At 28.7% G+C, this 17466-nt stretch overlaps 2 protein-coding genes across 4 annotated transcripts; both read right to left on the minus strand.

The window, feature by feature from the left end:
* Window positions 1–2109: 2109 nt before the first annotated feature.
* Window positions 2110–7319, minus strand: LOC100817415 (SAL1 phosphatase). Its single transcript, XM_003531056.5, has 8 exons — window positions 7050–7319; window positions 6538–6613; window positions 5044–5117; window positions 4745–4950; window positions 3669–3879; window positions 3482–3580; window positions 3206–3359; window positions 2110–2529 (listed from the first exon to the last, which is right to left on the minus strand). Exons 1-8 carry the CDS (start codon window positions 7278–7280, stop codon window positions 2366–2368), a joined length of 1215 nt encoding a protein of 404 aa, XP_003531104.1. The 5' UTR covers window positions 7281–7319; the 3' UTR covers window positions 2110–2365.
* Window positions 7320–11047: 3728 nt separating this feature from the next.
* LOC102668349 (protein RGF1 INDUCIBLE TRANSCRIPTION FACTOR 1) lies at window positions 11048–16172 on the minus strand. 3 transcript variants are annotated; one of them, XM_006584977.4, is made up of 5 exons: window positions 15843–16167; window positions 13297–13371; window positions 12894–13034; window positions 11655–11850; window positions 11048–11538 (listed from the first exon to the last, which is right to left on the minus strand). In XM_006584977.4, the coding sequence occupies exons 1-4, from the start codon at window positions 16050–16052 to the stop codon at window positions 11674–11676; spliced, it is 603 nt and encodes a 200-aa protein (XP_006585040.1). In that variant the 5' UTR covers window positions 16053–16167; the 3' UTR covers window positions 11048–11538; window positions 11655–11673. The 3 variants fall into 3 exon arrangements, with proteins under 3 accessions (XP_006585040.1, XP_006585041.1, XP_014634257.1); XM_006584978.4 differs by having other exon boundaries at window positions 11048–11850; window positions 12894–12992; window positions 15843–16172; XM_014778771.3 differs by having other exon boundaries at window positions 11048–11850.
* Window positions 16173–17466: the final 1294 nt, after the last annotated feature.

The following is a 17466-nucleotide window of genomic DNA, read 5'->3' on the forward strand; positions in this document are numbered from 1 at the left end:
GTGATTCTTAAGTCAAGATTTGTCACATTCAATAAACCCAAAGTGAACCTAACATATGTTATTCTTACACCCACGACATCTTGTAAAAGATTAGCCAAACTAGAAATTATTTGTTGTTATTACGTGTACAATGAATAAAATTTAATTATTTTATCACATCATCTCAATCATTAATCTAATATGTTGATATTTTGAAAAAAAATATAATGATGAGGTAAATTTATATTACATGTTCATATAATTTCACATTAATAATTTATATAAATTATTAAACTTTCAAAGTCTTATAGTAATTTTTTTATTAACGTTGACATGTGTTTCTCGGTCTGATATTCATGAAGACCAATAGTACCTATCCTGCATATTTTTTGGGGGGTGTTCAATAACAGTTTTTAATTTTTGTAGAAAAATAACAGATTCTCTTAACTACTAAATAATCATTTCCATTTAGCTGGTTGAAGTCATGAACAGTCACCCAACACTTGTAAAAAAATTATTTAGAATTAAAGTCCACAAGGACACATTTTATTTGTTAAGATGAGATTGATTGGGAAAGATCTGAAGTTGATAATTTTTGTTTAAGCAAGCACATTGCAATAATTTAATTTGGACAGATTACCATAACACACCCAACCGACCCTAGCATATTACAATGGAAAGCAATGACTTCTAGTTAGGCAAGAGCATATGTCAAATAAATATAATACGGATATGCTCTTGATTGCATCAATATCATAAACATGTCATGGCCCTCTGATGTGAAATTCCGATTACCCCCTCCTCCCTCATATTCTCCTATTCCTATCATTGCATATTTTCATATTTTTTACGTACGCACACGTAAGATACTCACTCGTGTTGCACTGCTAAATCCAAATTTAGTTATTAAATGAAAAACTGAAAAGAAAAAAAAAATTGCACATCTAGAAATTTTACATGCATATATGAATAACATCGCAAACAATTCATACATAGCAGAAAGTGACACGTTGTGCATATATGAATAACATCGCAAACAATTCATAGTTTCATACATACATGTATAACTGAGTATATGAACTGCGGCATACAGACAATTTATTTAATCTGTAATTCGTACATGCTGTGGGCTTTGTTAAAAAAATTCATTTTAAATGTAGGTTTCCTTCAGTCCAGTTCATGTAACTTATAGAATTAGTGATTTTTGTTTCCCAGGTTAATAAACGTAGGTTTCTTTCAGTCCAGTCCATGTAACTTTTACAATTAACGGTTTTTATTTCACAGCTTAATGGGTTGACCACTGAATCATTATGTTATTTTTAATGGAAAATAAATTAATAATATTTAATTTATTCTGTTAAGACTTTCAATATTTAACTGATATAATTTGATAAGACGATAGTCATTCTTTCTTAAATATTATTATAAACAATAAAATTCTTTATAAATATTTAATACAATTGAATATCTGAATCTCTTAGATTACATGTTAAACTCAAAATTTAGCATAACTCCACACTAATTAATTTATTTATGATGTTTAGATCCTTTTAAAATATATTGGTGCAATATTATATTTGATAAAGTAACTCAATTATTTGTCTACCTTACCACACTAGACCAATTCTCTATGCATACATATATAACTTCCATTGTATTGCCAGTACTTTTTTCATATATTAATCTCTCTATATATATATATACACACACATATATACACACGGGAGGAAATTCACTTGCTCTAAGAAGAAATCTTTTAAAGTTCCTCCTCATCTCCATCATTATTTTAAGATGTAATTATTGTAATAAGTAATTAATTTTAATCATTAGATCTTAAGAAAATAAGTGATGAGAATGAAGAATAATTCTAAAAAAATTATTCTTAGAGTATATAGATCACAACTCATATATATATATATATATATATATACACACAAATGTATGTTTCAAAGTTAACATTTTCTGCAAAACAAACACAGATCTTGATAATATGAGGTCACTGCTTGCCATCCTTATTTTCCTGATATTTGATAACTAAATTTTAGGTTATTTTTGGACTAATATATATTGAAATTTTGAAATACATCACCTCTCACAAAGTAATGAAGAAGAATTAATTTTCAAACAGGCTTAAAAGAAGACCTCTCATCTCTGTTTACTAACAGAAAAGGAGAGAAAAAGACAAGTATTAAGGAGAAGAAAATAGCATCTGCAAAAAAACCAGAGCAGAAATCTGCTACAAAGAAAGTATCAGAGGAAGTCCCATCATTTATTCAACTTTATCAGATCACGAATGAAATATAGCACAATAGAGGGGAAGGTCCCATATAACGAGCCGACAACAAAGTTAGCAAGCTCATTTGTAGAATCATTCGCTTAATGGAGATCACAAGGATGAAACTTTCTCATTGAGTGCTTCTTTAACTGCTCTCAAAAGCGATGCCTTCAATTTCTGGTTTGTAACGATAATACCAGATACAACATCAAGAAACTTTCCTTTTGAAAAGTCCAGAGGGTTCCCCGCAGCATCCATGGCGATACCTCCAGCTTCTACAGAAGTCCAGTTGCATGTATAGAAGATTAGAAGCAGAAACATACATTCAACATCTAATCTATGCAGGAACCTAACTCTTGAAACATGTAAATTGTCAATGAAAGTCATAATTTTTGGCATGTTTCATTCTCATTTATAAGTACATATGCCATTTAAAATAAGAAAGCAGTATATCATATCATCGTATTGACCCTTGAGGACTAGTGTGGACAAGAAAATTATAACCACTAAAATATATTCAATACCCCACTCCCCCCAACAAGCAAATTTCCGGTATTCTTGTAGTACCTATTCCCTTACAATTATTTTTCTTTATTTAGCAGATTTTTCTTGTTTTTTAGAAACAAAAATTAAATTAAGGAAAAATAACCATACATGCCTGGTGTCTTACTTTGAAGGGAAGGGAAAGGAGTATATAAAAAAATCAAACCCCCAACCCCAACCCAACCTTCCACAGGCAACAAAAGAAAAAGTAGTGCATTCAATTTATTTCTCCATCCATTAGACCAACCAAAGACCAATGCTAAGGAACATGATAAAGAAAAGTCAAACAAAATCAGTGATTGAAATATAACTATTCAGCAGCACCTTAAAATATGTGAAGACTGAAGAAACATCTTACTACAGGAAATAATTCATAATAAAAAGACAAAAAGAATGAAAAATACACACCAGTCACAACAATGCTGCCAGCAGCATGATCCCATATTTTTTCACGGTATCCTTTGTGAGGGAAACGCAAATATATAGCCCCATCTCCTCTTGACAAAGCTCCATATTTTGCTTGGCTATCAATTCTGACTGGTGGTGCTTTGACACCGAGTTTCTGTTCATGAAGTAATAATGGTCAAGAAATGTCTGCAGAATAAATCTAAAAGAGCTAAAAGAAAAACTAAAAAAAATATGAAAAAGGACAAATATGTTAACTTCTAGTTCTAACAGTATTACTTCTGCAATGGAGCTAGATAAGTCATGTGAGGAGTGTGCTGCTTCAAAAGATTCAAAAAATGATGCTTCCTCTGGGTTATCAATATCACAGACATGCACCTGGATGATCATTTGGTCATAGGAAAACAGTCAAGGAAATTACCAAAAGTGTAAAGTTTCAAGTAAGAACATTTTGATAAGCACCAACCCTAGTTTGTGTAGAACCACCCAGTGCTTGCATATATGTTCCATCACCAACTTTAGCAAAGAAGAGACAACCAACTTCATTTGAAGAAGAAAGCTGCTGATTGGAGCCAATGGATGCCAGTGGAAGGTTTGGACAAGCCAAGACACCCAATACAACTTTGCCTTCATCTAGTAAAGCTAACGCTATAGCATATTGATCTCCTCTTACAAACCTATAATGTCATCTCACAACCATGAGCTACTCAATGACACATACACAATGATAGCACAGTAACCATGCAAGTGAAACAAAAAGTATAATATAGACTGTAAATTAGGAAATTAATGAAGAAAAAGAATTATTCAATCAAATGTTTAATTATTTTGATGAGTAAAGGAAATAAAAGTAAATATTACTATACTAGTATTTTATGTGATCAAATTTTTATGACTTCAAAAATATAGATTAACAATCTTCATTTAGCATGAACAGATATTCCAATTTTCATAAGCCAGAAGTGTTCTAGACAAATTAAGGGCATTTGCTTTGAGAAAATGTTTTCTATTTTCATTTTATGTTTTCACTTGGTTTCCTTGTAGAAAATGAAAGCAGAAAATAATAAAAATTTGTTTTTCCTATTTATTGTACAAACTTTTGAAAATAAGAAATAAAATAAAAACAAGGTGACATTTTTTAAATTAAAAGTGAAAAAAAATTAAAACAGAAAACGTTTCTCGAACCAAGCAGTCCTTTAGATAGTCAATTTCACCATGCCTGTTAATAGATATTAGATAATGTCTTTCAAAATTAAAATCATCTTTATAGTTATATGTTTGTTTGAAATGATAGTAAATGGATTTCAACCACTATTTTTGTCCTTACTTCCTAATCAAAATAAGATATTGAATGACAACTGCAATCTTAGAAAATAATCAAGATTAATAATACTAGACAAATTTCATGTATTTATGACACGAGATATTACAAACAACTTCATGCTGCAACAAGATTCCAATTTTGTAGGAAGAGAAACTTATGAAACTTCGACACACAGAATATTGAATTTTTTGAGAAAAAAAAAAAGAAAGGATACTCACCCTTTAGTACCATCTATCGGATCCAAAACCCAGTGCCGTCCAACTGAACCACCTTCAGATTTACCACCGTCAATGGCCGCAAGCACATCATCTGTTGTTAAAGTAGAAAAGCTATTTGATCCTTCACTAGCAAGGGTATCATTGACAAGTTCTGTAATGCGCTTCAGCGTATCCTGACCACTCTCCTTACGAAGATCACCTGAATCCTAAAGTTTTAAAATTGAACTTTATACTCAAGCATGGAAAAGAAAGAAGAGTCTTTGCATGTCCAAGAAATTTGTAAGAGTTTACAATTTCACCTCCTCAGCTACTAATGAAAATGGTTCAGAAGGAAGTTCTCTCTCAAGTATAAAGCTGACCAATGCTTGTGAACCTGTAAACCACATGGAAGCAACACAATTTATATGAAGTGCATTGGCACTTCAGCTAAACCTCAATGAATGAGTGTAGCAACTAAAAAAAATATAAATGGAAAACGATGCAGAAAATGTAAATAACTTTCTTTTTTTGCAGGTGGTCCATATTATAGGCAATGAAGCACGAGCTCAAAATTTACATGATCTTACGGGAAAAAAAGACTTCCCAGAAGCAACCAAATTGCCACCTTACAAAGGAAATAGGGAACATCCACTTTTTTGGGGGGGAGGTGGTAGCAAAAGGAATATCCACTAATACGCATATGGACTAGTTTGTTATGCTCAAGAGAAATTTGCCCAAGAACTTGCTGGCTGAGCTAAATATAATTAGCTCCCGTTTTTGTATTTACAAAACAAATAAAAAATGGAGACACATTGCAGAACAATACACAGTGTGATAATAATAAATAAATTAGTAAGGAAAGGCAGACAAAGCATTTGGTATAGTTGCATGTTATAACATAGAACTAGAATTAGAAGTGGAAGGTCTTTCCTCATCTCTGTCCTGTAAGACAAAATGCTTTATACAAGCCAGCCTTGCCTTATACATAGTAAATCATCAAACACAATTTACAACAATAGGCTTATACTAGCAAATCATCACAATTTTTCAACAAAGAGAGTTTCAATACATGGTTTAAAACTAGTATGTTAGGACTTATAAATAATTGGTGTAGAGAGACTGTATTTATAACAATATTATTAAAGAACAACTCCTAAAAGCTTAAGCCTTAGTGTATTTATAACAATATTATTAAAGAACAACTCCTAAATGCAATAGCTTTCAAACTGCAATGATACTGTTAATATTGGTTGGCTATTTCTTGTAAACCTAATTAGTTATATATTGATGGAACGCATCATCTACACCCATTATACGCAACAAATAAAAGAAAAAAAATTTAAAATTAATGAATGTGAAAAGCTCATAGGACTGGACTCCGTCTGCGCTATTCAATGAGGAAGAGGAACACAAACCTGCTGTTGTGTTGCTCTGTTTGCTGGTTTTGTAAATCAGTTGCAGGGTTTGAACCATAACACTAATAAACTATATGTTGTGATCAGATCAGTAACCCTGTATTATCCATCTATAAATAAACCATGGCAAGTAGTAGAAAAGATAACTCGATATTGCACATCATTCCCATTGTTCAGCTTCTATTTATCTAGACATAATCCAACCGGTACAAGTATCCATAACAACTAAGACAAGAGGATAATATTATAACCGGTCAGCACTACTTCGACTCAGTCAATAGACAACAACTTTACAACTACAATTAGCTTGTCAATGTGAGCTATTGCAGAAAAAATTATTCAACATTAACACATATATATAATCAAACACTATGCGCATAGGAATAAGATAAAACTAACCATAATCAGCCACTGTGACAGGACTTTTGTCTGACTTTGAGTGCACATCGGATTGCAGAAGAGCCTTCTGTACTTTCTGTACAAACCATACAAAGAAGAATCAATCAGTATTATACCAGCATTTCCTCTTCGTTTAATTTTCAGGCATTAATCGTCGCAGTACTTTTGAAAAAGAAACAAAATATAAAACTCAGCAATTCCAATAGTTTTTTTTTTTGGCAAATGTTAATTGTTAATATTGTTTGTTTTTATTAGCAAAAGGGATTGAAACGGCGACCTTTCCCCTCTTTCCTTCTCCCTTAACCATCCAACTCGCCTTATGGGAATAGTTTTACTAACCAGGATATGCAACAAAAATACAATTGCGCAAAAACTAGTCTAAAATTTCAACATAATAGCACATCGCAGACCCATATGCAAAATAAAGGGGGTTATCTAAAAAAAATTAAATTTTGTTAATGTAAATGGTGATGGTGAAATAAAGGGTTAGTAATTGAGGGAAGGGGTGGTGCCTTGCAGAGACGAGCAGCGAGAGTGGCTGCTTTTTTTGCAGCGGCGAATTCCTTCTCGTAAGGCATTGAAGAAACGATTAGTGTCAGCGGCGAAGAACAAAAACAGCTTCTGCTTCTACTTGTTGACACGGTGGTGCCCTTTTTTCGGATTCTGGATTCGAACAACTTCCAATCACCTCCTACACTTATAGTAGTTCTTGCTCTACACCAAAGTGTTGTTTGAGTACCCATCTTTTTCCTTTCTCTTTTTTTTTTTTTTTTTTGTTCAAATTAGAAGATCCCTTATTAATTCTTAATTAATTGTTACACTGCTCTTTCCACTACTGGGCCGTGGCCTGACTTTAATCCTCACACACATTTATGTCTATATTTTATATTTATTTAATTTAATTAATGAGAATAATTAACATGTCTCTTTCTTTTTTAGGTGAAATTTTGAGTTTGAATTTTGTAAATAAAAAAAATTAATTAAAGCGTGAGATTCTACTAGAGATGACAGGCTTATCATAGTAATAATATATAATTGGTGAACTATCATTTTAGTACTAAAATTATAAAGCATTGTTGCATTTCTTAAATATAAGAAAATCCAATATAAAGTTATAGTATTGTCATTTTTAATTCATAAGCTTAATTATTTAGTATTATTTTAATTCTTAAAAGTATGTTAATATTATTACAAATCACAAGAGTTTTTTAATTTTAGATTAATGAGAGTAACAAATTACACTTTTAGTGTTTTTTTTTTAATTTTATTATTTTCCGATACTAAAGTGACAATGTCTCGATTTGAATGAACAAATTGATTATTGTGTCAATTTCATATTCACTTGCATACAAATTAATTTATTAATTTATTATGGGGAATCACGACACGCAATATGCACCTATAAGCGAGATTCGGATATCATATGTTTGGAAAAGTCATTAATGAATTTTTAACTATATGGATCATTTTGAAATCTTTTTGCTAAAACTTAAATGTTATACTTCCTTCTACTCAATCTCGAATATAAAAGGAAGAAAAACTCATTTCACTTTAATTAATAAAATTAGTTAACATCATTAAATATTATTTAACTTATTTAAAAATTAATTTTTTTCTAAATTATATTTTGTTACAACTTATATAAAAAATTAAAAATATTAAAATATAATCTCGATTAAATAAAAAATATTTTAAAAATATTTTCATTAAAAAATATGTTTTTTTCTTTTTATATTTGACACTAGCGGAGTACATAGTAATATTCACAAAAAAAAAGGGGAGTACATAGTAAGAATGGAAACTACACAAGCACAACAGTACATTAAACCTAAGTATTGTTTTAAAGAAACAATTAAAATTCTGTATTTGGAATACCTTTTTTATTCATGGAGTATTTGATATAATTATTAAATGTACAAAATTAAGATATTTTTTATTATATATATATACATATATATATATATATATATATATATTTCAGTCAAAAAAATAATTAATATATATGCAATATTTTTATTAAATGTATTTCTATTAAATTAACGAAAATAGTTAATGTAATTTTTAAATATATGCATATATACATATACATACAATTAAAATAATTATTTATATTTTTTGAATATCAAGAGGTTCTAGTTCATATGGTTGAACGTTCAATTTTTTTAATTTTTATTGATAAAAATACATAATTATATCAATTATGATAAGTGCAACTCTTGTATATCCTGACATAATGACATATTTTTACAAATTTTCATTAAAATTAATTATTGTTTGGTACAATATACAAATGAGAATAATCTCAAATAGATAATGTCAACTTTTCAAGTGTCAATCTCTATTACAATAAAAAAAAATATTATCTAAAAATTAGCGTTAATTTCTAGAATAATTTTTTATGAAATTTTATCCCACTTCACACTGCAAATCCTTTATTCACTGCTAGCTATTTAGTGTGTGTTTATTTTAACGGTTGAGGGGCCTCAACGCCTCTAACAATCGTCTCAAACAATCTTTCAATCAAAAGTAATAAATTGTTACTTCTCACAAAACGACACTTTAAAATTTGTGTCAACTGATTGTAATGGAAATACAAACATGTCCTTATATATCAATTTCATATTCATCTACACACATTTAATACATGGAGAACTAAGATAGCAAGTTATTAATGATGATTAGATTAATTATTTAGGAAAAAAATTATCTTAAAATAATTATTATTTTATTTTTTTAATATAATATTATGTATTTTTTCATTTATATTCCTTTTAATATCAATGATATGAACAAAAAAAAATTAAAATCAATCATAAGATTAATTTTATAAAATTAATATTTATTTATCTTGATCTTTATAAAATAATCTAAGATTTTTTTATTAAGTAAAACAATGATAATTATAATGGGACTGACAATATTTAATTTTCTAACATAGTATGTATTAAGAATGGAATCTGAACAACAATACAATAAACCCAAGTCATTTTTTAAGGAAACAATTCAAAATAAACATGATATAAGAGTAAATATTTAATTAATTCTGTAAAAAAGAGAGAAATTGATATATATATATATATATATATATATATATATATATATATATATATAGTAAAACTAAAAATACTAATAAGAAAAATATATAAGAAAAAAAAGATTTTTGAGTTGACATATACTTAATTTTATTTTAATAGTAGAACATATATTTTTTTTCACACGTAACATTAATAATAAATATTCTTATTAAACTTATTATTTATTAAAAGTTAAATATATAAATAATTGTGTAAAAAAAGAAGTTTGACCCCATTTAATACATTTCTGGATTTATCCTTGCTTCAAATGGTGATAATCTTAAAATAAATATCATATAAGAAAAAAAAACCTTTAATTATATGTTGATATTTATATTATATAAGACCAACAACGATTAACACAGTGAAAATAATTTAAAGTTTAAATTTTAGATGACTTTTAAATATGAAATAAATCATGTTAAAAGATAAATACATACTTTATATATGCTACGATCATTAATATAAATTTATGAATACTTTAAACTTGACAACTTTATACAAATTACTACTTTGAATAAAAAAAATTATATTATATGAGATCGAAATTTTATGTGAAAAAAACATTTATACATAAATTAAGAGATCAATTTAAATAATTTTTTTATATGAATATATATTAGTATCTAAGTTACATGAAATACTTGCTTTACATGAAAATATAAATTTACAACGGAACTAAAAATAAAATATTTATGTCATATATAATATTTATAAATCACATATTTATGTGTTATAGATTAATAATGTAAAAAACAAGTTTGTAACCCCCCAAAAAAAACATGTAAAATCAAGTATATAATCTGTACATTTCATTTTTTTTCATACTACTATACTAGCTACATATAATGCCCGAATAATCTGTCAGTCCTTTACAATGTAGTACGTAAAAAAGAAATGTGCAATATAATACAAGTAAATGTATATGATTTTACTGGTGAACTCACAGACATTCGCCCATAAATAGAATATGTTCAAGATATTTTTATATCATTATTTTAATTATGAATTATTGCACATTTGTTAAGTTTTATAAAATTATTTTAAAAACCTCACTAATAATAATTGTAATTAATTGACAGTATATTTTTTATATTGATAGTTTATAAAATTTAAACTCTACAAATATAAGTTTTTTTTTAATTTTTTATAGATTATATATATTTTTTATTAGAGACAATCTTAATCACATGTGTGAATAGGTAAATTCTCTTTCTGAATGATGAAAAAAATTATTTACCTTAAAAAAATCTATTTTTAAATAATTAATGAAATTACATACTTAAAATTTAAATTTAGAGTTCGAGATATTTTGATGGGAAGATTTTTTACTAGCTAGTAGTTAAAATCCTCTTGACTAAGAATACCAATATGTGAAAAAGAAAAAGGTCAAACAGTAAAGAAGGATAAGGTATAGTTCCTTACTCATACAACAATAGTATATTTCATTAACACCACACACTAAAAATTTCCATTTCATCATAGCAAAATTGGCAGCTTCGTTAACCACCTTAGATGATAATGAAAAATTCTTCAAATCAATACAAGCATAATATTTTTTTTTTTACAATAATCACACTGAAATTAAAACCTAATTATCTTATACATACTATCCAAATCTTCTCTTCACTATGCCGACTCTAGTAATGTGTTGAATTGAAAATTAATACAGACACTAACTCAAGAACATAAACAAATAGTGATCACTATGCCTCTAATAAGGATCCAGATTCTCTGCAGTCAGAGTTTTAATGCATCTACGCAGTCAATTAATGGACATCATCCGATGAAGATCACACGAATCATATTTTAACTCAAATGCTAAACTTAAAATAAACAGTCAAAATATAAACTGTTCAATCTTCATTCAACGGTCTAAATTTATTTCTGCATCATTGCAGCAAATCCAATTCCCGCAAATAAGATCCTTCAAAGGAAGATACAATTGTGAGAGAGAGAAAATACACATAGCAAAGGTGACATAACCTAAAACCTAGAACTCATTTATTAGTTCATAAGTTTAGGTCAAATAATAAAATGTACCCATATTTATTTGGTTTCGCTAGGAGAGTGGAGCTCTATGGGGAGCCCCCTTTCTCCTGCTTCCAAGAGAGAGGAAGAAGCCATTGGTGTTCTTGTTGTTGTTGTTGTTGGCAATGCTGTTACTGGTAGCCTCAGTATTCGAGCAGGAGGAGGTGGGGACAAATTGGGTATAGCAATCAACTCTTAGACCCTCGAACTGCAAAAATGTAAAATCATATTCAATAATGCTTGACCCTCACATACCATGTGATCAACCTGCATTTATATACAATTATTTTTTGTGGGGTACAACGTTAATTTTCATCTTCAAAAAACTGCAGTGTTACATTTATGTAAATGCAGGTTGAAATGTAGACTTTTTTTTTAAGTGTCAAGAAAAAGGTAGACTTTTTAAACACATCACCCAAAACAGAAAAAACAAAAGCTGCAATTTTTACCATTATTTATTAATTTATTTGTCTGACCGTCACATTTGAAGTTTTCAAACAAAACATACTAGCTTATAATTAGTTCCCGTTTACTTAATTATTTTGTCCATAAACTTGGTTGGACAAATTTGTGTATTAGTTTCTATACTTAAACACTCTATATTTCAATTCTTATATCGGCAACTTTCTCATGTTTTAATCTATTTTCTGACTGTGTAAACCTGTCACAAAATTAAAACATAAGGATTAAAATGTATATAAAAAAAATACTAATAATGGGGACACAGTAGATTCTTTATTCATTTTTCAGTGTTTGTAAATAATATACAAGTGATAATACGTAGAGTACGTAATTCGTATTTAAATGAATTTGTTTTAAAAAAATAATTATAAATATAAATTCAATTTATCTTAAAAGGTTTTTCTTCTTCTTATTCTTGATAAATTTATGTAGTTGGGAACACAAAAGGCCTATGAACTAGAAACTGACATCAATGTGTTTAAACTCTAAAGAATTTTTTCCCAGTTTCGTAATAGACATAGTAATTAATTTTACTAAAAGAAGAAAGTTCCCTTTACGCCAATATTTTTTATATGGGCATCACAAAGGTACTTTTTAATTGATTAGCATGAGCATGCTACAAAACAATTCGGCATTTTTACACTAAAAACAAATCAAATGTTGACAAGGTTTAAAAACGTGGATCTTGACCAGTAATTTGTTTGTAAGAGTTAATAGCCAAATAAAAAAATAAATAAGAAAGTTAGTACGAGTGAGAGAGAGAGAGTAACAGTGACATGAGACAAAAACCTTGCATGACAGACAGCAGAAGTGAAAGGGCTCCTGAAGAATCCTGTCACAAGTGCAGCAAGCATTGGCAGTGCCTTTGCATGACCTTGACTGTGGCCTCTGATTTAAGAATATCACTTTCGCACCGTTAATGGTATATGGCTGCCACCCATTCAAACGACCAATTATATATGTTAAACTCACTCTAATTAACTAATTATTACTTCTAAGATTATTCACTTTTACCAAATGGCATTGCATGTGTTAGTTTTGCTCTAATTATTACTACTCAGTAGTAATAAGGAGAAAAAAAAAAACTAGCAAAGTCTATTTTCTACCCTAACTAATTATTTTATTTTATTTTATTTTGGGGAGATAAACAAAAGTTTTTGTATTTTCTTGAAAAGAATTGCATTTGTCCGACCTGAATATTGGAACAATCGACGAGCTTTTCCAGATCACCCAATCGAACCACGTCATGGTAAACATACCTTCTCACCTGTACAATGGCATCAAAAACCTCCATTAGTGTATACCATTATTGGTCACATATTGACATATATGTGAACAAAAAAATAATAAATAAAAAAATTATTAATTATGTGTGTGAGATCAAGTTACTCTACTTCCTTAAGCAAATCAAGTTTAATTCTAGTCACACCAACAACTTATTTTGATACTTAAATATATAATTTAAAAAGTGAGAATTTCATTCTCCTTAATTAAATATTTTCAATTTTCTATTTCTTCTCATATTTCAACGCTAATGCAATTAACAAAAAAAAACTCTCAATCATATCAAATTATTCTGCTTTTTATCTTTATAATTAAGTATAATTAATTTTCTTAATTATTTATCTCTTTAAATCTTCTTTCTTTTATTTTTATGAGCATGTTATGAATTTTCCACGGGTTGAAATTCTCTGTTATTACATTTTCACTACATGTGATCTTAACTATTTAATTTATTTTTAAAAAAATATTATTTAGTTGTGTTTAAAATTTAGAGATAAGGGTACTTTATAAGTTTTGAAAACCAAATCTAACATTCTTAGAATAATTTTTAACAAGTTTTTTTTTTTATGATCATAAGAATTGAGAGAGTGTCTACGTGGAGAATAATATTTTTTTGGATGATTATTTTATTAGTATGAAATACTTATTTACTTTATCGATGACTAATTTTGACCATTCAAAAAATTCAAATTTAATATCTTATTTAAAGAATTTGAGTTAATTTCACTTTTACAACTTGTGAAAAACAGTAATTTAGAAGAAATTTTGGGTTCCTACACAAATAATAATAAACTAAAGAGACACAACGTGAATTGGGAACCATTTGGTCAAACTTTTCGCTTTCCATGAAAGGAACAGCTGAGTAACCTTTGCAGGGGAAAATGGATAAAAAAATAGAGATCTTCCATTCATAGGAAAGAAACCAAAAAGTTAAAATCAAATAAGACAGGGTGAACCCTTCCGGGAAACCATGTATAAATATATCATATATGCATAAACATGTATGTATGTGGAAACAACAAATACAACCAGACAATACCGGAAGTGACTTCGATTAATCAACAAGAAGGGGCAGGGCTTTCAATTTTGGAAAAACAAACCTCAATTGTTTAAAGAGAAACTAGAATTTTATGGGTAGAGAAAATTCTATAACATATATCTGTCAAAAAAAATAATCTATAACATAACAAGTCTAGCGGAGAGAATTAATATGAAACAAGTTGAACCGAGAATTTCAACTTCTTTTTAAAAAAAGAAAAATCATTATCCTGTTCTCACTAATCCTCATCCAAGGAAAAGAAAATTTTAACGTAACAACACTTGTTTTTCTCGTGGAAAAACAAAAGGCATCGAGGTCAAGCGCATGTTTCATTAATTAGAAATAAGTTAGCATTAACAACATGATTAATCACGTGCAATAGTTAAAAATGCATAAACTATAACTAATCAATATCTTCTGCTAAGATGTAGTGTATGTTTGGTTAACAGTTAGAATAGGGTAAATGGACATTTCAATGACACACAATCTTGCTTTCAAATTTCAGGTATTAGAAAGTGTTAATTCTCCCTTATAGTAAACTGGTTTCCAAATTACACACCCTAAAAATTGATGTCGAATTTTCCTATAAGAGGGTATCCAAAAACACTGGAAATTATTCTTTAACCATTTGGTACAAAACTACTTTTAAAATTAATTAGAAATGAAAAGTTCAATGACTGCAACCATCTTCACTGTAAAAAGGAAAAAAAGAAACAACGAAACTTGAAGCTGTCATAAATCCTCCAAAGTTGCATGTCAGAGAAAACATAATCAAAGAAAACCGTAGAATGAGAATTTTGAGGGAACCATTTAAGATCCAAACCAAATATCATATATAAATGAATGTATACCATGTTTGGATACCTACAAGAATTGATTCAGGAACCCAAAATCATGGTGAAAAACTGAAAAAATAAAAATAATTATTTTCTGTTTTGACTTTCAACATGATTTTGGAATTGATGTTAGGAAAATTCAATCTAACCCAAACATGTCAGTAATCTATCAAAAGGAAAGAACCAACGTACACATGCAAATCAACCATCTGATGAGTAGAAAAATGACTAGGAACTAGGAAGAGAGTGACCCACACAAATTGAAAAAATCCATGAATTTGCAAACTAATACCCATTATATTGACATAATCACAATTCACAACGGATGTGAGTATATATGAAAAGAAAATCCAAAAATTTGCAACTAGCTGGCCTAGAAAAGAAGTGTTGTGAGAGAGGCAGAATTAAAGGTAGCCACAAAGAAATAATTAACAAAAAGGTAGCTAGATGAGTTAATACTTTATATATATATGTGGGGGATATATAATAAAAAAAAGTGGATTAGTATATGAATTGAAGAGGATGAGGAATTGGTGGAATAATAGTGATACGATGATACATAGTATATAGTATAGATACCTGGAGAAGGGAATGGGAGCGGTGAGAAGGGAGGCAGTGGGGGCAGATGCTAAGGCAACAGTGCAAGCAAAAGATGTTCTTCTCGTTCTTCTTGTGATTCTGGTGGACCCCACAACCACCAAAGAATGTCTCAGCCATAAGCCTCTCAAGCCATGCAGATGCAGGCTTCACACTCATGTCTCCTCCTGATGATGCCTCACTGCCCTTCATTGATCTTTGATCCCAAACCCCTGGCCTCACTCTCTCTCTCTCTCTCTGCTATACTATTAACTCATAAGTCATAAGAGTTAACACTACCCGTCAATTACCAATCCTCTATGTACATGTTGTTTTAGTCATGGATATATAGTCATTTAAAATTACCAAGCCTCTTTAATTTGGAGTCCAACATATATTTCCTACAATCCTTCACAATGATTAATATATGTGTAATGTGTGTGACTTAACATGATTAATTTTTCTTTATCTCTCTTCTCATTACATCATAATATCTATTATATTAAAAAAAAAATTCTTCCCTCTCAATATGAGGCTTTTTTCTTCTTAATCAAATACATTAATATTTTTTAATTTATTAGGTCAAAAATTAATTTTATTCGTAATATATGTCTTTGTTGGTCCATTAAAATTTTGTATAATATGAAAGTTAGATATAAATTTTTTTCATTAAATAAGTTATTCTCATATATAAAATGTAACAAGACCTTACACCAAATCACAAGAAATTAAATAAAACTTTTAAGAACAAATAAATTAAATATTATACTTTTGCATGAATTGAATCCGGTGATATCTAACTAAGGTTCATCCTTTCATATATAATTAATTTGAATGTGTGTTTAGAAGAACCTTTTTAAATTTATTTTTAATAAAATTGATTTTGTCATACTGATTTTGGTATAAAAAAAAACTGATTTTCAAATAAAATTATTTATGTTCTTATGTTTTTATCTAAAAAAACTATATTGGAATTAAATTAGGCTCTAGTTGGTTCAACTCAACGTAAAAGTTACTTTTTAGTTTTTATTACTTCTAGTCAAATTGTCCTTAAACTGAAATCAATTTTTTTAACCATCGTATCTAGGATCTTTAGTTCCATGGTTGGTTGTAGTTAAACTAATTCTCATTATAAAATCAATTTTAATGGTTAATTATCATTATTTTTACCATAAAACCAAACGCACTCTAATTATACGTTTGGTTTCAATCGTACAATATGTTTACCTATGTCAAAATAGAAGCGCAACTGGTGGAAGCTAGCTTTTATGTCTTTAACCAAATTGATGTGAAATTACAAGGTTATGCATATCTTACATGCAAATCCAAACATATTATAAGTGTTTTCCAATTAATGCAATTGATTTTTTGTATGTTTGGTTTTCTGTATGCTCTTCCTCCCACACGTGTCTTTCATAAGTAATATTTTAAACGATATTTGAGTGAAATTTCATATAAATTTAAATCAATGCCAGATTAAACAAATGCTTCGAAGTGAAATGATTTATATTAAGATTTTTATTCTGAAAGTAAAATAACTATATAATTCAGTATTTTTTATCTAAGACACAAAAGCTACCTATCTTCACCATAGATGGGTCATCTTGTTAGATTTTTTTAATCTAAT

The sequence above is a fragment of the Glycine max genome, chromosome 8 (genome assembly GCF_000004515.6).
Source record: "Glycine max cultivar Williams 82 chromosome 8, Glycine_max_v4.0, whole genome shotgun sequence".
In the NCBI taxonomy this organism is placed as follows: domain Eukaryota; kingdom Viridiplantae; phylum Streptophyta; class Magnoliopsida; order Fabales; family Fabaceae; genus Glycine; species Glycine max.

What these genes read in the sequence shown, in the direction of transcription:
- LOC102668349 (XM_006584977.4), bottom strand. Translation starts at nt 16,052, where the DNA reads ATGAAGGGCAGTGAGGCATCATCAGGAGGAGACATGAGTGTGAAGCCT. An exon ending in GCTCCCATTCCCTTCTCCAG is followed by an intron (nt 13,372 to 15,842) that starts GTATCTATACTA and finishes GCCATTGTACAG; the next exon opens with GTGAGAAGGTATGTTTACCA. An exon ending in TCTGCTGTCTGTCATGCAAG is followed by an intron (nt 11,851 to 12,893) that starts GTTTTTGTCTCA and finishes ACATTTTTGCAG; the next exon opens with TTCGAGGGTCTAAGAGTTGA.
- LOC100817415 (XM_003531056.5), bottom strand. Translation starts at nt 7,280, where the DNA reads ATGGGTACTCAAACAACACTTTGGTGTAGAGCAAGAACTACTATAAGT. An exon ending in GTGGTTCTACACAAACTAGG is followed by an intron (nt 3,581 to 3,668) that starts GTTGGTGCTTAT and finishes ATGATCATCCAG; the next exon opens with GTGCATGTCTGTGATATTGA. An exon ending in TGGCAGCATTGTTGTGACTG is followed by an intron (nt 2,530 to 3,205) that starts GTGTGTATTTTT and finishes GGACTTCTGTAG; the next exon opens with AAGCTGGAGGTATCGCCATG.